General features: G+C 45.2%; 1 protein-coding gene across 2 annotated transcripts; it reads right to left on the bottom strand.

The window, feature by feature from the left end:
- Nucleotides 1–377: 377 nt before the first annotated feature.
- On the bottom strand, nucleotides 378–19456 carry polr3f (polymerase (RNA) III (DNA directed) polypeptide F; the record flags this gene model as incomplete). Of its 2 annotated transcripts, XM_083653572.1 has the most annotated exons (9): nucleotides 378–896; nucleotides 3121–3312; nucleotides 5264–5371; nucleotides 5777–5920; nucleotides 8930–9042; nucleotides 13377–13444; nucleotides 14795–14862; nucleotides 16737–16854; nucleotides 19401–19456. In XM_083653572.1, 9 exons carry the CDS (start codon nucleotides 19454–19456, stop codon nucleotides 819–821), a joined length of 945 nt encoding a protein of 314 aa, XP_083509698.1. In that variant the 3' UTR covers nucleotides 378–818. The 2 variants fall into 2 exon arrangements, with proteins under 2 accessions (XP_083509698.1, XP_083509699.1); XM_083653573.1 differs by lacking the exon at nucleotides 5777–5920.
- Between the last annotated feature and the right edge of the window lie 1060 nt (nucleotides 19457–20516).

Raw genomic sequence — 20516 nt, 5'->3', positions numbered from 1 at the left:
TTTGGAATTTAAACACGATTTCAAACGGGCTTCCGTCTGAAATCGTGTTTAAATTCCAAATTCAAGACGTATAAATTACTAAGCTCATTGCCAATAACATTTCCTGACCTGAAGGGGAAACCGTATGAAGCAAACCCGCAGCACGTTTCATCCTACTTCAGATTTATTCAACTACAACATAAATACTAAATAAGTCAACATGGATCACAGACCGCTGGATCACAAACAGTTTTTCATCACAGAGAAAAAGCAATCGAGAGCCAAAGTCACACCCTCTTCCGGGTTAGGCATACGAACCAAGGGATTTCATCCACCATTTATTTTGATAAATTAAATTTAAAAACGGTGAATAAAGTTTGAAAGGTTTGGTCCGAGTGAAATGTTATATGGTCTCTCATGATTCTAAATATACAGGACTCCAGACTAACCTTTTACACTAGGTGCACCTTACTTTTTAATTTAGGTGCACCAGCACATAATTTAGGTGCACACACATTTTTCACCACGCCTTTTGGCACCGCAATAATACATTTTAAGCGTTACCTTCTTTGTGATTTGGTATACATATTGGCAAATTATTAAATGATACGCTTTAATTATGTATAGGCACTGGCAGATTTTAAGGTGGGAAAATGCGTGTAAACACGCACTCTGGAGCCCTGATATAGCTGAATCACTTGGTTTGACCAAGTAAAACTATTTTTGGAGGCATTATACAAAATGTCGATGGAAAGCTAAATGGTGGACGAAATCCCTTGGTTCGTATGCCTAACCCGGAAGAGGGCGTGGCTTTGGCGCTCTATCGGGGCAGAGAGGAGTCAGAAGTCCAGCCACTCGCTCATGTAGATGCAGTTAGATGGAGAGATTTCTCCTCCTTCGTGACAGTCATCAAACACCTGAGGGGAGGAGAAGACAGTCATCAAACACTTGAGGAGAGGAGAAGACAGTCATCATCAAACACCTGAGGAGAGAAGATGACAGTCATCATCAAATACCTGAGGAGAGAAGATGACAGTCAGCAAACACCTGAGGAGAGGAGAAGATTACCGTATTTCCACTAATTGTGACGCAGGCCTTTATGTAGCTCAGCTGCAGAGGGTAGCAGGCCTCTATTGGAAGCAGGCTTATATTTATTTCTAATCCCCTCTGTTTGATAAGTATACATTATTTGCTCATATTTTAGTACCAAACCACCCTTGTTTTCTGATCTGCTTCTGTTTGGGTTTAGGTAGCGGTTTTGTTTTTGTTTTTTTTGTTACTGCAATGCATCTCACTACTATAATAAGGTGGAGGGTTCCGTGCAGTGTACAATTGCTCAAGTTGAGCACGCGAGTGCGCAAGGCTAGAAATGAGCGTGCAATATTTCTAGTTAGGATAATTGCGGTAATCTAAGACTACTGCATGAGCCGTGCTCTCCCGTTGTCAGCTAACAGCAGTTCACTCTTATGTTTCTCCCAGTACCTGATAGGCTTGGACGGATTTTCGCTATTATGGAATATCGCAACATTTCCTGAATATGTAGACCGGGCATCACCAAATGGCGGACCGCGGTCCGGGTCCGGACCCAGACGGTGTCCTATGCGGACCCAGACCTATAACTGATAAATCATTGAGAATTATTCACGTTTGACGGAGTGCTTCAATTTTAACTGGCGCAGCGTTTATAGACTTCACGGTACTAGTTCACCAGCGTCAGACATCACAGACCAATTGCATGTATTGATAATCGCATGTGATGCTACTCAGCCAATCAGGTTCGCCACTGGCAACCCATGTGGTGCTACTTAGCCAATCAGGGCCGCCGCTCAGCTGCTGCAAAAACAGTAATGGCGTCGCCCAGAGTCACCCATTTCCAGAAAGATCAATGAGGAAAACACACCCATAAGTGCAGTTCTTGCAGAAATAGACTCAATAACAACAATTAAACACTAACACTATTCACCAGCGGAGTTTATCGCCGAAAAATATGTTTTCGTCGTTCTTCTGAGATGGATGGATTATTTTGGACTGCAAGTGGAGATGCTGATTGGCTGAAGGTGTTGTCTGTCAAGGCAAGTACTCCCGCCCACTGATAGTGAGATAACGTTATCAGGATGGCTGGGCCAGCTGGGCTACACTTCTCTCATTGAACAAGAGAACGTGGGGGAATTGTTAAAATGTGCTCAGATAGTTTTGATTGAGACTGTTGAAATGTCAAGTGCAGTCAACTAAAAGAAGAAAAAGGGAACTTACAGTACACTTTTTATTTTATTTTTCTAAAATTAAGCTCTTTGCTATGTATTTTACTTTTTCAATGCAGCCCTTATTTTGAAGAGAAAAGAACATGTATGTATTATTAAAGCACGTAATACCAGTTAAACATGAAAATAAAAAAAACTTTTTTGTTTTTTCTGAAATTATTTAAATAGCCTACTGAATTACTTTATTTGAGTTAACAGTTAGTTGTTGACTACATGCAGATGTTGATAGAACTATTAGGCTACTTCAATATATATGGCACTGCCACTGAATAGTCACAACAGTTAGACATTGCGATGTTCCGGACCCTTGCTCGAGGAAATTTTCTCTAACTGGACCTTTTTGAATTTTAATTGAAGACCCCTGATGTAGACTATGCCATAAACATGGCTCTCCACTACATTCTCGCGCACCTGGACACTGCAGGAACCTACGACAGCCATCCTTTGATGCGGATGTCTCGCCAAAAGGCTCATCATCCAATCAGAGTCCATTATTTTCACCAGTTTCCCTTTCCTCTGCTTGTACAGTACAGAAGGGTAGGTGGGCGCATTTACAAATTGGCGGAGCCAACAAATTTTTTCCAGCAGATATCTTAGTTACAACTAGATTAAGCTACCAAGGGGCAGTTTTGTGTTTATGTGTGGTGTTTATTCAGTTTTGGGAACTCACGATCATTAACTCAAGTTAGCTTGCTAGGTCAGCACAGCACTTCAAGGGGAGAGGTGACCACACCCATTTAGGAGAGCGAAAGAGTACCATTTCATACTATTGGCGGAGCCTGGATTGAGCTATCTATAGTCCATCATCTATGCTGTAATGCATTATGACATTAACTGGCTGTTTGCATAAGGTCACTGTCGTGTGGGGGGGGGGGCGTACCGGACAGAGGCCGCAGGGCACCTTCACCAGGCCTGTGGGGGCGACGATGGCGTTGACGGCTCGGTACAGCTTGACCTGTCCATCAACGCTGCCCACCGTGCCCTCCTTGGCCGCCATGATGCTCCTCTCCACCTTCCCGTCCCAGATCAGCGTGTTGAGGATGGTCTCGATGTCCTCCATGGAGAGGTCCACCTGAACGCACAGGAGAGTTAGGACTTGACGTTCTTTAGCTCTGTGGACGTTCAAAGCTGATTTCTACTTCCTCCATAATCATAGCCTGGTAAACTAGCCGGTCACGTGAACTCACATTTAATTTCGTTCTACCAGACCGTCTGGTCTCAAGCTTTCACGCAGTGTTTGCAGTGGGCGGAAGTTGGGCGGGTGTACTTGCCTTGACAGACAACTCCTTCAGCCAATCAGCGTTGGATCCAGTCAAACACAAATCCACTCGGGAGAACGGCAAAAACATATTTTCCGCCAAGAAACTCCACTGTTGCATACTCCTGTACTTGTTTAATTGTTGTTATTGAGTCTATTTCTGCAATAACTGCACTTTATGGCAGTTTAAACTCGACGAACGTTGACGTTAATCCTCGAGGTGGACAAGAACGGAGGCAGCCATTATTGTTGTTCCTGATTGGCCGGTTACGATGTCAACTACGAGGCGCGACGCTGATTGGCTCGTAAGTCCTCCCAGGGCTTGAGGCCAGACGGTCTGGTAGAACGAAATGAAATGTAAGTTCACGTGACCGGCTGGTTTAACAGGCTACCATAATCGATCCTAGCCTGCTAAAACCACGCTGATCGTGATCACATGACCTCATTCTGTTTCGCTCGATGTATCAATCTGGACATGCACACATCAATTTCCTGATATTACAATGTAACCGAGCCAATCAGGAACTGCGTCGTAGTCGATGATGTAACCGAAGCAACGAGCGGTAACTTAAGGTTAACGTCAGTAGAGTAAACAGCCATAAGTGCAGTTATTGCAGAAATAGACTCAATAACAACAAACAAGAACAAGAGTATGGATCGGCGGAAAAGACGTCTTGCCGTTCTTCTGAGTGGATTTGGTGACGCTGATTGGCTGAAGGAGTTGTCTGTCAAAGCAAGTAGTCCCTCCCACTGAAATCACTGTGGGCAGCTGGAAGTCCTCCTGACTGATACATAGAGCTAAACAGGATATGAGGTCACCTGATCAGGATGGTTTGACCAGGCTAGATAAATCTTGTTTTGTTCCTGAGTTCCTTGTGAAATGCTACACTACCCACAAGCTTTAGAGAGTTCCCACCAATCAGAGACATCGTTGTTACCATAGAAACGTTACCTGCATATTTTACTATCAGACATCAAAATCAAAATAATTCAAAATTAGGGGTGTAACAGTTCACATGCCAGAGAAATTGCCTTGATCTTTTAAATCGAATTTAATTATTTTCATATGGTACTCCGAAAACCCCCCAAAAATCAACAGTTTTAGTTTTCCAGTATATCGTTGTAGAAGACAAACTGTTCAGTAGTGGAAGATTAGTTCGGTTTGCAATGTGTATTGAACCTAAAGCATCATACCTAAACGGTTCGGTACGAATACGTGCATACGTGTACACCCCTATTAGAAATCAGTAATCATCAGATCAGGGGTTCCCAAACTTTTCAGACCACTATGTAGCGAACAGGGTCACAAATTAGCAGGGTTTCGGGGCAAAATGCCAGCAAAAAATATATGATTGGCCCTTGGAATTGGGATAACCTGGACCTTAAATGCCCCCATAAAATAAAGCAGTCTTATGTACCCCTTGAGCTGTTTTGCAAAAGTACCCCCTCACTCATGTGTGTCGATAATTTGTTCTATTAAAATCATATTAAACTTTGCGTTGGGTTTGTCTGCGTGTGTGTGTGTGAGGTGCGTCGGGTTTGTCTCCCTGTGTGTGTGTGTGTGTGTGTGTGTGTGTGTGTGTGTGTGTGTGAGTGTGTGTGAGAGAGGTGCGTATGTGTGTGAGGTGCATCGGGTTTGTCTCCTCGTGTGTGTGTGTGTGTGTGAGTGTGTGTGTGTGTGTGTGTGTGTGTGTGAGAGAGGTGCGTATGTGTGTGAGGTGCATCGGGTTTGTCTCCTCGTGTGTGTGTGCGTGTGTGGCGTTACCTTGCTGATGCCCAGCTCACAGATGTATTTCCAGACTTCGTGTGACGTGGCGAAGGAGCTGTTTCTCTGGACCATTGGGCTCTGCTTACTGTCCCGCGCCGCTTCAGCCTGGGGACACACAACAACACTGTTTAAAGAAATAGTTCACCCAAAAAAATTAAAGTTAGGTTTGGTGTCTCAGAAGTAAATACAATGCAGATTGACTCATATTATAAGGGATCAAATGTAGACCCCACCCCCCCCCCCCCACCCCCCACCCCCCCACAGAGCGATTGTATGGGATCAGAAGACTTGGATTAAGCTTCCTGAGCTGTAGGGAGATGTGTTATTTTTTTCTTATTTTGGGAACATCGGCCCTCAGAGACCTCAGAGTTGTTTTGGAGGAGCTGCTGGAGGCTCCAGTTTTCCACCTCCACAAGCTGTCAGTTGACACACATCAGCCAGTGTGAGGTCATACTGCATCCAGCCAGCGGGGGCAGCAGAGCCTCTAGCCTCCTCTCAGTCTGGACTCACCTTGCTCTGCAGGAACTTGAAGCACTGCTGGTTGAGAACTTCCACAAATTCAGACTCGAAGTCCTGGTCGCTGTACCAGGCCCCGCCCGTCACCGAGCGGTCGGGCTGCAGGTTGTACAGCATGTACACCTTCTTCTTCGACGCCTGGAGACACGAGATGCTACAGTTAGTCTGCTGCTCAGGCTACATCCACACCAATACACTTTTTAAATGAAATTTAAAAAAGTGTTTCAGAAATAAATCACCGACCACACTAACATGCCTGAAAACGCATATCGCATGACCATTCAGGTACAGTGGTCCATAAAAATAAAATAAAAAACAATACAAAAGAATCTGCCACCATGCAAAAAAAAAAAAAATAACTAGAACGACCGCACCGCGGATTTATGCCTCCGCCATTAGTTCATTCTTGAGTCCAAATCGCCATTTGAGGCAATTTGGAAGAAATTCCGTCAAGGCGCTCCTGAGATGTTGCGTTACAGAGCTTGGAAATTGGGTGTGTGAGGTCACAGTGACCTTGAACTTTGACCTTTAACCATCAAAATCTAATCAGTTCATCCTTGAGTCCAAGTCGATGTTTGAGGCAAATTTGATGAAACTCCATCAGGCATTCCTGAGATATTGCGTTAACAAGCTTGAAAATGGCGTTCAAGAGGTCACAGTGACCTTGGCCTTTGACCTCTGACCACCAAAATCGAATCAGTTAATCCTTAAGTCCAAGTCGATGTTTGAGGCAAATTTGGTGACATTCCGTCAAGGCGTTCCTCAGACATCGCATTAACGAACATCGGACGGACGGACATACGGACGGACGGACGGACAACCCGGATCCATAATGCCTCCGGCCTGGCTATCGCCGGCGGAGGCATAAAAATGCACTGCAGGTCCGAAAGGTTGGTTGAAACCTGGGGGTTTCTTTCATATAGGAACCCCACACCAAAACATGCAATATCCTGGTCGCTGAAGTGGTGCCTCCTCTAGTCGTTAGGGGCGCCTGTTCGGAGGGAGGGGAACTCGTTGGAATAGCGTGATCCTCCCATGTGCTATGTCCTACCAGTGAAGCTTCCCCTGTCAGGTGAAAAGAAGCAGCTGGCTACTGCCCATGTCTCGGTGTCGGAGGATTGACAGAGGGTGGAGCAGCAACCAGGATAAATAAATTTAAATTGGCACTAATGGGGGATAAAAAAACGGAGAAAAAATATAAAAAAAGAGAAGACCATAAAAGAGCAGTGGTTCCCAACCCCCAGGGTGTGGAAAGCAAGTAACTGGCAGGGAGAAGGGAGGGAGGGAGGGGGGGAGGAGAGAGAGAGAGCGAGAGAGAGAGAGATAGAGAGACTATTTGGTGCAATGAACTTGGCACGGTCTGTCTGCACCTTTCTCCAGGCCTGTTAACACACAAGCGTGGTCATCAAACGGCGATGGCCCGCTGACCAGAACAGATGTGAGAGTTGTAGCGAGCTTGAGAAAAGTTGCTTGAGAGTTTCTTCAGAAGAGGTGAAGAGATCAAAGTAGAGCTGACCTAACGACGGCATGGAAGGTGCGACAAAATAACTAAATAAATAAATAAAAGGCATACGACACTTGCAAATGACGGTGGGCTGAAAAGTATGTTTGACATAACATCTCTGCATTTTGGAAGTCAAAGTCAAGGCTGAATATCATGAGATAATTATTCTATCTATTTCCATCATCATCATCATCATCATATCTCTCGCATCTCTCCTCGATGGGACCATCTTAATTGTCTTGTTGCAGACAGTCCAGGGCTCCACTACACACAGTGATATTGGTGAGTTGCAATGTCTTTATATGCAAGGAAAATACGCGCTGTGTTAAATATCAAACGTATGAACGTACAACCCCCCCCCCCTCCCCCCAGTCCGCAGCAATATTGTCAGTATTAAACCGGTCTGCCGTGCAAAAAAGGTTGGCAACCCCTGCCCTAAAGTGATGTCTACATTGAATAATAATTTGTGCCTGGTGGTTTTTCCAAAAAAGTTAAAGTCCCTGGAAACCAAAATCCACAAAAACGTTCTAACTATGTTATTTAGGATCTTATGTTACTAATTATATGCCTCCGAAATTATTATGCATTACTTTCAACCCAAAGCCTTAAAATCGACACTTTTCTACAAGATTCTACAAGATACTTCCTCATTGAAGAGAGCAGCGCGTGAGGTGCTAAAATGTAGGAGCTTATGACGTCATAAGCTCTATATAACCTTTGTACACGCGTGCAATCCGCACCCACCTATGGCAAGTCTGTTCTTTGCCCCCAGTGACAGCGCTCCCTCGCTGTCCGTCTCCCTGTGCCTGTGTGTGAGATTAGCAAGGTGTCGGGTTTCAAGCCATGTGCTCCTCTCTCTCTCTCTCTCTCTCTCTCTCTCTCTCTCGGACTAGAGAGAGAGAGAGAGAGAGAGAGAGAGAGAGAGAGAACGGACAGAGATCTCTTCCTCTCAGAGCCACGGAGCAACCAGGGGAGCAACCAGGGGAGCAACGCGCGAACACACACACACACACACACACACACACACACACACACACACACACACACACACACACACACACACACACACACACACGGTGTGTGCACTCATCTCTCTTTCTCTCTCTCTCCGTTTCCCTCCCCCCTCTCTCTCGCGCTCTCCGAGACAGAAATTTCCCTGCTGTAGATGGGACACGCCCACACATTCCGCGGGAGATAATACACTCTAAAAAATAATCGATTTTCATGCGTTTTGCCACACCTGTCAAACCTAAATTTATATACTTTGCGACGTTCATCATCGTTCAAATTTGGCTGGTGGCTTATTAACATAGGGTCCTGTGATGTGATGAACTCAAAATGCTAAATAATAATAAAATATTTTTGGTTTCCAGGGACTTTAAACTATCTCCTCCTGCCTCAATAAAAGTTCCAAAGCAACCAATCAAGGTTATCTAGAACATAACTAGCCAATCACAACATACAAGCAAGGGCTTTAACTGCTGAATACTGGACAGGGATTGTCACAAATCAGGCTCGTTGAAAATGACTTTCAGTGAGCTGAGAGAAACTGCACTTTCAGCAGACGATTGTGAAAACAGCCTTCTAACTCTGCACAGACATCATTTTTGACTTTAGGGGCTTTAAATGAAGCATGAACTCACAGCGACAGACTTGACGGCCTTGATCAGCTTCTTGCTCTCCAGGTTCTTCAGGATCTTGTTGATCTCTGTCAGAGGGAGGTTGCTCTTGAAGCGGATGTCTCTACTCCAGATTCCTGCAGCAAGAAAACAACAACCATCAACAAAAACACACCACAACCATCATAGGGAGAATTGGGATGCGCAATGATTTTCGAATCGTACTTTTATTAATGAAATCGAATTATGTGGCAATCATCTGGTCTTAAAAAGTATATTTTCTATTGTTTTTACCGGCACCTGTCTCTTTAAGAGCATGCAGCGCGGCAAAGCAACTTGTATCAAGTTAAGTACAAGTGGCATTGTTGTACCTGCTGCGGACCCGCTTGCGCATGTGCAGAACGGCTCGATCAGCCTGTCGGGTAGTGACAGTAGTACTGGGTAGTGACAGTAGTACTGGGTAGTGACAGTAGTACTCAGCTAGAAATTAGGATACATTTCGTTAAACTGTATGTATTACGGCACTAAAACAACACTCAGCTGCAAGGAAAGGGTTTCAAGCTTTCAAGATTACTGCATGAAGAAAAGCTGATATTCTGTCTACTAGTCTCTGGGCCATCTCGACTACGGTCGGGAAGCTATGCTAACGATGCTAACATCCACCGAGCTTGCTACCGTTAATTAGCCTGGCTGCCTAATGTCAATAAGACTAGCCTTCCTTCGAAGAATGGTCGAATAGTTCCCAGCAAATTTCAAATAGTATTTTTGCTATGAATGCCCATCCCTACTGGAGAACATGACGATGTGGGCGTGGCTTCCAGGCAGCAGCGAGGGAGCCACCTGCTGTCCAGCCCCACCAGTCTTACGCTGTGTTCCCTCGACCCCTGACTCACTATCCCCATGTAGTGTTTATCATAATAGAGACACTGCATTAAATATCATCGTTAACTTTTCCTCTCATGTAATTTCTTAAAGTCCCCCTCCAGTCAGTATTTCTACCTGTTTAACAGTTCATATTCTTTTTCAAACGTTCAGTGCCTGCTGTATAATCGCATGTCATCTGATTCTGTGCTATATTGTAAGATACACACCTAGAAAAACAGTGTGAGATACGCCGGAAATAGAATTCACAGGCGTCCCTCTGCAGCTTACGCCTACATTCCACTAGGTCCGTGTTCAGTCCGTCTGCGCTGCGGTACGGCATCGGAGCCGATACGTTTCCACTCTAATCATTGTGTCAACTCCCACCTACTCCGCTGCGTTGCGTGTCTACTCCGTCCCAGCTCCGACGATCCGGAGCTCTCCGAAAAAGATACGCAAGGGTTCTATTTTTCACGGATGACGGAGCAAAGCTGCAGCAAGTTGGGCGGAGCCAGGCATGAAATCAACAGGGCAGAGGTGTTTACAGCATTCAATATCAAGCCAGAGGACAAACATGTATGAGGAAAAGTTCATAATTGAAGTGAAAAACCACAAAATAATTTATGACACGACCCATCCTTTTTACAAGGACAACACCAAGCAAGTCCACCCCTCCTCTGCTTCTCCAGTTGGGAACAATGATCTTCTGCCTGTTTGTCGTTGTATTTATCCCACATACAAATTGTCTCGCGCGATTTTACCGTGAGAACCTGACGGTCTCGTCACTCTAGCTGTCTGGCGGAGCGGCGCCGTGACGTGCTCTGCACGCAGCCGGTTAGTGTTGGCGGAGCACAGAGCACGTAGCAAAACCGGAGAACAGCCGCAACGCAACGCAAATGCAACCAGTGCAATCCCGGCGTTAGGGATAGCCGCATTACCTTGCTGAGATCTCAACTTCCGTGTTGAAACACACGCTTAACCCAAGTTTGGCTGTTAGCAGTTAATTTCGAATATCTATTACTATGGTAATGATGGAGCAGGGGTAATCTGCTGTGTATGGGGCTGTTCACACATAACGTTTGCATTTTTGCATGGAAAAAGCACTACATGTACCTGTAGCACTTTTTGTGAGGAGAGGGACAATTAGGTGACGTTATCTCAGATCTCCGGTGGTTGGATGGCAGCATTGGTTAGCGCTTCGTCCGAGCAGACTTTCCAATAGTCCTACATGTCCGGTACAATCCATTCTGCTTTATGATCACTGTTACAGTAACGTAAATCCACAGATTACAAGGTCCGGTGTTCTGCGAAAAAGTGAAAACTGACCAGTGAGCATAACGTTAGCTGCTGCTAAATAGTGATCGCCATGAAGCAATAAAGTGATTCGTTCTCCACATTCCCTGAGGCTAACGTTATGGGACGACGACAGTGTAGTCAGTAAACTAGCGCCACGTTTTCAATGAGTTTTATCGGGGGTGCGTTATGGAGAAGCGTGCATCTGTCTCGTGTCGTTAACGGGAGTCAATTTTCGTGATGAGCTGGGAAACTTCCTGTTAAAACTTTCAAAATAATATTACTTAAACAAAAGTAAATAGCTTATTGATGCACGTTGGATGAGAAAAAGGTATTTCAACTAACAAAGCAGCAAACCTTGTATCAAAATACTCGTGATGTTAAGATTACGAGTGAAACTGTGGCTGTAAAGCATTACTCAAAATTAATATTAACACATTGAGTGCCAAGGACGTCTCTGGACGTCCTAAAAAAAAGTAACGAGGAGTGCCAAGGACGTCTGTGGACGTCCTAAAATCATAATTCATATTATTCCATAATTCTGCTGTTTAAGGTCGTACCCAGCCAGTGAGCATGAATCCCTTCAAGGGATCACACGGCGCCACCTTAAAACTCTATACGGGAGCTGCGCCACCCACCTCAGATCCTTCACTTTGTGCAGGAGAAAACGGAGAACGCCGTGATCAGAGAGACACCGACGCATGCTGCAGCCAGCCAGAGCCACACAGATTGCTCTGTCCGCAGCCACAGTTGGCTGCGATCCGAGCCCACAACTGAGCTCCTCCGCCGCTGTCTATCCGCCTGCACACAGCCCCTCCACACGACCACCCGCCAGAAAGGCAGCCCGAAGCCGAACGGCTAAACCTTCTCCCTCAGTCCCGCCTGCCATTTCCTCGTTGCACTGAAATCCGCCCGGGGCAAAAACTGAGGCTGCGAAGACAGTGTGGGGAGGAGCCCGCAGCTCCGGGGTGGAGAGGGGGGAGGGGGGGGGGGGGGGGCACGCAGGCTGCACACAGAACCAAACCATGTCACTACATCAGAAAACACCAGCCAGAGTCAGTGAATGCGCTTGAAATTAGAGTATTCATAAAAGTGACTTTATTTCGAAAAGTAAAAAAAGACAGCAGAAAACCCTTGAAAGTGCGCTTTTTTCAGAGGCTGTCATTTCATAATGGAACTGTCTAGAAACAAAATTTCTTCTTTGAAAGAAGTAGGAGTGTCCAATGTTTCATTAGAGTCCAACCCTTTTCATATAGCCCTAATAGAAAAAATTCTATAGCTGTTTTCAACTGAATGGAAGTGAATCTGGCACAGGCTCCAGACAATTTTACTGAAGCGCTGTGGCACTCAATGTGTTAATGCCAATTTTACAATAAGGGTTTTATTTTGAAAGCCTGAAACACAGCCATGCTGCCTGATCCACATGATGATGCGTGCGTACCATTTTTAAAGGGGTGGAGGGTGGGGTGAGTACGCGAACAGCGGAAACATTACTCGAGTACTGACATTATGAACGAGTACTCGAGTACCCGAGTACTCCCGCCCATCCCCAATGACAGCTAACACGTTTTTTTACTTGAGCACAAAATTAAGTTATTTGTCAGAAAATATTTGTCTAACCATGTGACTAATCAACATTGTCAGGACATGACTCAGAAAAATATGAAGTATCTTAAAAATCACAAAATGTACTGGAGGGGTACATTTGTACATTTTGTGATTTTATTTATTTTGGTTTTTATGGTTGAAGTCGGAAGTTTACAACTTCCGACAGTCAGTTAGGACATCTACTTTGTGCATGACACAAGTCATTTTTCCAACAATTGCCAGATTACTTATAATTCGCTATATCACAACTGTCAATGATGTCAATTAGCTTAACAGAAACTTCTACAGCCATGACATCATTTTCTGGAATTTACCAAGCTGTTTAAAAGCACAGTCGAATTAGTGTATGCAAACTTCTGACCCACTGCAATTGTGATATAATGAATTATAAATGAAATAATCTGTAATCACTTGTTGGAAAAATTACTTATGTCATGCACAAAGTAGATGTCTTAACTGACTTACCAAACTATAGTTTATTAGCGTAAAATCTGTGGAGTAGTTAAAAATGTAGTTTTAATGACTTCCTTAAGTGTATGTAAACTTCTGACTTCAACTGTATCTTAAGGACACAGGTGAGTCTGGACCCTGGTCCTGAGAGTAACCCGGTAGAACCCGGTGCAGAGAGGAACTCGGTCCTGAGAGGAACCTGGTCCAGAGAGGAACCCTGTAGAACACGGTCCAGAGAGGAACCTGTATCAGACGGTACCTTTGTTCCCTGCGTCCTCGATGACCTGGTACACCAGCTTCTCCTGGTTGTCCGATCCTTTCATCTTACTGAGAGAGACAGGAGAACCAATCACACACAGAACAGCATATACCTGATCGCTTGTAACGTCCTACTCAAGCAGCTGCTGAGACCAGGCTTTAAACAGACTTTCAGAGCGAGGTACGCACAGCAATAACAACCATGGCTGAAAGCGGCTCCACAGGGAAGTTCATTCCAAAAAGGGGAGTGGCTTCAGGAATGTGGAAGTGGTTTGGTTACAAAAGAGCATGTACAAAAACCACGGTCATATTTGAATATTTGAATGCAAACTGCTAACTTGCAAAATGCTTGAATCAGCATTTTGTCAGGTCAAGAATATTGTTATCGCAGAAATAGCCTGAAATATCCTGTTATTATTTCAAAAGAGAACAAAAGATAACGGGGGGGGGGAAGGGGATCGTTTTTTCCCCCGTTGTTATTTTTTGTATCACGTGTTGACTTGGTTCGAGCCTTAGAACTCGTTATATTTGGATTTATCGAAATGTCTATGGAGAAAATGGACACGGAACTTACTTCCGGGGCAAATTACGTCACGAAAAGTCACGTGCCTGTTGAGCTCTATATTAACAACGTGACATAACCATGATGTACAGTAGGCCGTCAAGGGGTCAGTATTAAACACCGTGACGTAACCATGATGTAGGCCGTCAAAGGGTTAAAGGTCCCATTCCGTGCAAAAGCTGTTTTTACTTGTAAATGCATATATACTGCTGTCAGCCCTCCCTGTAATGCGTGGTCACACGCTCAGAACTGCCACAGTTGGATTTGTCCCTATCCAGCGTGCCTCTGCAGTCTCCTCCAAGCCACACCCCCAAACGCTTCGTTTGGGGTTTGTGATTCAGAGGGGAATTGGGACGTCACTAGCTTCCTCCTGCATACTGCGCGGGTCTATCTCACACAAGCTACCTGCACCATTTAGTCTATAGCCACAAAATTAACACTTCTAGCTGGAGCGACGCCAACTGTACGTGATCCAGCAACTGCAGAGGTGCATTCGGTAAGTCTAGGCATTTTGAGATGTCCTCTTTAGCGTAGTACCGTTAAGTTAACGATAACTCGCAACCTAGCGTGCTGGTCCACAGACGCTAATCTGATTGGCCGCTGGGAGCCTGGGGCAGGCTCTCCCTCAGCGGCCAATGGGAACTGTTAGTTCTGAATATATTATAGAAACAGGCCATTCTTGGGAAGCGACAAGATGAGGAAGTGAGAACTCCGTCACAACAAACGGGGTTGCTATATTTTCGACAGATTAATCCAGAATCATGTTTTATGGACCAGAGACACACATTTTTAAGAGGTTACAGCTGCACGAATTGGGACCTTTAATATTATACGGACCGGCTCTTTAAAGTGCTCACCTGGCCGTCTGAGCATCCTTCATACGGTACAGAAGACCTGAGCTGTTCCTCAACAGGTCCAACTGGCCCTGCAGCACGCACACACGCCCGCACACACACACACACACACACACACACACTTATTAATATAATGTGTATATATAATATAAGAAGAATATTAGCCGATATATCGATATCTGAATTTTTTGCTCCCCAATATTGATATCACCGGGCTCTAGTATTGTTTATCCCTGTATTGGTCCTTCTGGGTCCTTTCCTTGAGACAAAGTCTGCTAATAAAATGCCTGACAAAAAATAAACCTTAAAATACGTTTATAGAGTAGAGAATAGTGTTAACTTGTCACGATACCAAAATTATGAGTTCGATACCGATACCTGCCTAAGTATCTTGGTACCGATACTGAAACGATACCATGGCAAAAACCAGGAAAAATGTGCTCAGTAAAATCTACTGTGCAGCCAGTGTCGTGCTGAGATGGCTTCAGAGTTCCCTGTTGCGTGGGCGCTTTTTCCAGCCCCCCACCGACCAACCCCAATGTCACTTGCCCCTGTGTCCCGACGTACGAGACACCGTGCGGTAGGGCTGTGAATCTTCACTGGCCTCACGATTCGATTCGATTACGATTCAGAGGGCTACGATTCGATTCGATAACGATTATCGATGCATCTCGATGCATCTTAAATCGATGCATCACTTTTTTGATTTATTTTTTCTCACTTTCTTTTTTCTCACTGTGTGGCTACTTTTAAAATAAAAGTGCATTTGGAATTGCATTGTATTATGATCCATAATTAAAATAAACAACTGCATGTACTTCCATTATATATATATATATATATATATATATATATATATATATATATATATATATATATATATATATATATATATATTTTTTTTTTTTTAATAATCGATTTTTGACATTTGTGAATCGATGCAGAATCGTGCACGTCCGCATCGCAATGCATCTTATAATCGATTATTTTTGACACCCCTACCGTGCGGGCGTCCTGGGGGAGCCCCCAAGAGGCCAGAGCTCCTTCCCAGGGGTTCGCCGCGTGGTCAGCATTGGACGGCGGGCCCAGGCTGAGCTACGCAGCCATGCCACCGCTGGAGGACAAGCTGGCCAAAAAGTCATATCTGGCATCCGGCAAGGTAGCAGCGATGGCCAAAAACCTGGCCATCCTCCAGGGCTATCAGGCGGCCCTCCCAGCAGACCTCCGGGGACCTATACGGAGCTACGTATGGTCATGGATTATGCCCTGCGTATGGTGGAGTGCGTGGCGTTGAACGCCGGGAAGGTCATGGCCTTCTCGGTCATCAGCCACCACCACCTCTGGCTGAACCTCACTCAGCTCACTGAGCCTGAGAAGAGGGGGCTGCTGAACGAGCCCGTCTCCCAGCCTGGCCTCTTCGGGCCGTCGGTGGAGAACATGGCCCAGCAGCTGGAGAGACAGCGGCAAGACCCGCCGGCCGTGAGATCCCTCATGCTACGCCGACAGCCTTTGCCCCGCGTCTATAACAGCCCGGGTCTACGGCGTGTGAGCATCGCTCCGCTTACTCTTTTCCCCCCGCCCCGACATCGGGTCACGCCCCGCCGATCTCCACGCCGATTGCCTATGGCCCTGGTACGGGTACCGCGCCATCGTGCTACGCGACCGAGACCGTCGTTATCCAGCAGGATTCCTGCTTGCAAGCGGCTCTGCACCCCCACCCCGTGGTTGCTTCGCACCCTACGGAGGGGCTATGCGCTGCAGTTCGCCGGACCCCCACCCACCTTCGACGGGATGGCGGGGCGGTTAGCCTGGTTAAAAACATCCTGAGTGATCACATGACCTCACATTGTTTTTCACTCTACGTATCCTTCTGGACCTCCACCTGCCTGAGACATTTCCTGAAATTACAATGTAACCGGCCAATCAGGGACTGTGTGGGACTCACCAGTGACAGCAGCTTGTTGATGGCAAGCGCCCTCTGCTGGGCCTCCAGGTGCGGCATGTCGTTCTGGATCACCTGGTCTGTGATGCCATGAGGAAACTGCTGACACAGCTCCTTTATCCTGGAGAGAGAGACAGACAGACAGAGAGAGGGAGACAGAGGGAGGGAGAAAATTCTAATTCGTTTTTCATTGGCTTTATTATAAGTTTTAATTAATTTTTAATTCAGAAAAATAAAAGAAAATTAAACTGATGGGTTTTTCTCTCTCCGTCTAGGTGAAATGCTATGTCTCTCCTGATTCTAAACATAGTTGAATCGCTTGGTTTGACCAAGTAAAACTATTTTTATAAGAATTTTACTAAATGTAGATCGATGGAAAAATGAATGGCGGATGAAATCCCTTGGTTTGTATGCTGAATGCAGAAGAGGGCGTGACTTTGGTGCTGCTATGCGATATGATGATGCGGGCTATTAAAAAGAACGGGACATAATGTCTGTAATTAAATCTCTACACACAGAACTTTTAAACTGGTTATGAAATACTGGCAAATGAGACCTCAGCGAGGGGATTGGATATTTCCTTATATGCCTGCGTAACGCTCAGGACCAGAGCGAGCTGTACGTGCAGCGAAGGAGAGCAGCCAGGCAGTGAAGCCGTTTCCCCGGCTAGTCCCTAGGAAACCGGCGGCTGCCTGCGGCCTAGTCCAGTCGGTCTTTTTGCTCTCTCAAACAATTGAAAACGTCCGTATTGTTGGCTGATCAAGGAGATCGATTTTTGACCAGCTCAGTGGCCTTGTGGTCTGAGTGTCCGCCCTGAGACTGGGAGGCCGGCCGAGTCATACCAAAGACTATAAAAATGGGACCCATTTCAGTGAGTGTATCAATCCTTTTTGGGTCTGTGTTTTCAATATAAAACTTGGTGAAATGATTTCTGTGAGTGTACGTTTTGAAAAGTTTCAGCACATTTTAACAAATCGTGATAATACTGATAACCGTGATCATTTTGGTCACTCTAATCATGATATGAAATGTTCATATCGTTCCATCTCTACGTCGCATATGCAGCTCAGCCGCTATGCGGCCTCGCCTCATTTTTCTGTGGTGTTTTATGGCAGTTGGCATCCTTTATGTTGCATTACCGCCTCCTTCTGGACTTATCCATCCACTGTTTCCCTAAATTCCGTCCATTCAGATCCAGCCTCTCTTATAAGATGATTTATGACATCACTGATGTCACAATGTCTATGTATGACATCACTGATGATGTTGGAGCATCATCAATGCACAATTGCTCAAGTGACATCACTGATGACATCACTGATGACATCTTCAGTGATTTATGACATCACTGATGACATAATCAGTGGGACAAAAATTTAAACAGAGAGAACAGAGATTTGCCCACATGCTCCCTTTTATAATAATATATCCACCTTATTTTTGAATGCCCCACTGTAAAAAAGAATCGTGGGTACAAGGTCCGGTTTAACGTGACTCATTGTTGCCGCTTGCCATTTCCTTTGTTATACTCTGGCTGCAGACCCGAATTATAAACCGGAAGCTGGAGTCCGTTATAAAAGTTATAAATATAGTCACGTTATAAACAACTAACCAACGCTGGAGGTCCGTATGGAAACTCGAAATGTGTGTTACTCGAAATGGTTAAAAGTTAAATCAATTTGGTGGCGTTTTACTGCCATGTAACATAGCTAGCTAGCCGCTAACATTAGCCACAGTTAGTAGCCGACTACCCACAATGCATTACGTTATCCCAGCACCCGAACGACACGGCTGTAGAGCAGAATGGCTCTGCTGTAAAAGGGTAAAATCCTCATAGACGTTTTTTTTGTCGGGGGCTGGGGGGTTATCTAAATTGGTTACACCGGAAATAGAACCCATAGTTAACGTAAGGCAAAATGGCCGCCAAAAATAAGGTGGATAGGATTGAGGTGTCAGAAAAATGTTGGTATTTGTTTTTTGTTGTTGTTTTTATCCATACCGCCCATCCCAGCCCAACACGAAGTTAAATTGTATTGAAAGACAGTGCTAATTTGTAGGTTATTAATTAGCCTCAACAACACCAGACTCATCAGTCATTCTTCCTTCTTCATCTCGGATGCGGGGCCCCTATATCCACTATTATTCAACGGCCAGTGCCAAAGTTTTTAGCTCAGACACAGCCTTCTTTGGCTATGTAATTTTGGGTTTCAACTGCTCCACAGCGCCGGATGTATCAGTTCAGTGCTCAGTGGTTGTGAGGGTGTACTGCAGTTTACAATTTTGAGCATCGGCTCCGACATGAATGATGTCTCGGTATTGGAGGCTACTACGAGTACCTTGGCCCCGTTGGGTTGAATAACAACATTGTTGTACAGTTTTATTGTGATTGATAACGTGTATATCGCGTGAAGCCATTTGAGCAGACCTCCTAGTGGAGGGGCCGCGCATCCGAGACGAAGAAGGAAGAATGAGTCTCGCGTTGAGGATAGTTATGCTGAATCGAATCTGCAATGAGATCCTATGTAGCCAGTCTTGTTGCACACTGCGCGTGTCTTCGCTCATGTCACGAGCAGAGCAAGGCAGCGTCAGAATGTGAGTGGACCTCTGCGTGAAGTGTCTCTCTCCATATGACATAACGTAACCTAAAGCTAACGTGATTTCACTGACCTGTTTTCAACCTCCACGGCGTCTGGAGACTCCTTCTTCACTTTCGCCTCTGCCATCACACCTCTGTTCACTTCTACTGGGTCGCTTTCTACTGGGGTTCCTTTCTACTGGGCTCTGTTTGTTTCATCAGACATGCTAGTCTGGGTCCTAAAAAGTTGGTGTCGACAAAGAGCTTACGTTGTTCAGAACTGAAGGACAATACGTTGCAGCATTACGGCATTGCCTAATCCGCCATTTTGGCCTGAAGAAGACACCTCCTATTGGCTGTCGTGGTTGTTTACTGCTGTCCCATTGGCGCAAGGAGGCGTCTTTTCAGGCCAATATGGCGGCAGCGCTGTTGTTTGTTAAAAGGGTCTAGGAGTTACTCTTGTCTCCAATACTCTGTGATGTGCAAACTGTCCTGAAAATTGCCTGTTAAAAATGCACCTCCAACGTGGAGGAAAATTAATTAACTTAATAATTGTTCGAACTCACTAACTGCAGATTTTAGTCAGCCTAGCTAACTGCTATTTGTAAAGGTCAAACTTGATAATATCAAATATTACGTATGTAACACCGCAGGTGCCGCGCAGCCCGTGCGGGCGACAACTATCAGCCCCGCCTCTCTGCAGACTAAACAAGCGTCTCTTGGTTGCTATGGTGATGTTGATGCAAACGACTGGAGGAGCAGCAGCAACTGATTCACGTAGGCTACAGTAAGTACCGTAACAGTTTATAATGCATGTGATGGTTAAAACAAACAAAATGTCTTTCAAACAATAATTAATATTCACTTGCTGTAGGCTACACAAGAGTGTTGGCTACTTACTCCATGCTAGTTTATCTGATCATTTTGTCTACAGTAGTAGTGCAGTGTATAGTAGCCTATATCACTAAAATGTTCTTAAATTGTCCATTTAGATTTTTCTTTGCCACCATTAAAAGTAAAAGCATTAAACCCTTCGCGCGGCCGAGCCGGGTTCGAGTCCGGCCTTTGGTCCTTCCTTTTTGGTCCTTATTTTTTTAAATAATCTTTAAAAAAAACACGTAAAGCCAGTGTCTACACGCGACAACCGTTGCTGCAGTCTGCACGTAGCATTATGTGTGCACAAGCAGTCAGTCTGCTCGCGAGTCGCG

Source organism: Poromitra crassiceps (assembly GCF_964638095.1).
Source record: "Poromitra crassiceps genome assembly, chromosome: 17".
In the NCBI taxonomy this organism is placed as follows: Eukaryota; Metazoa; Chordata; class Actinopteri; order Beryciformes; family Melamphaidae; genus Poromitra; species Poromitra crassiceps.
Note: the sequence above shows the minus strand (reverse complement) of the source record. Positions and strands in the feature narration are given on the sequence as shown.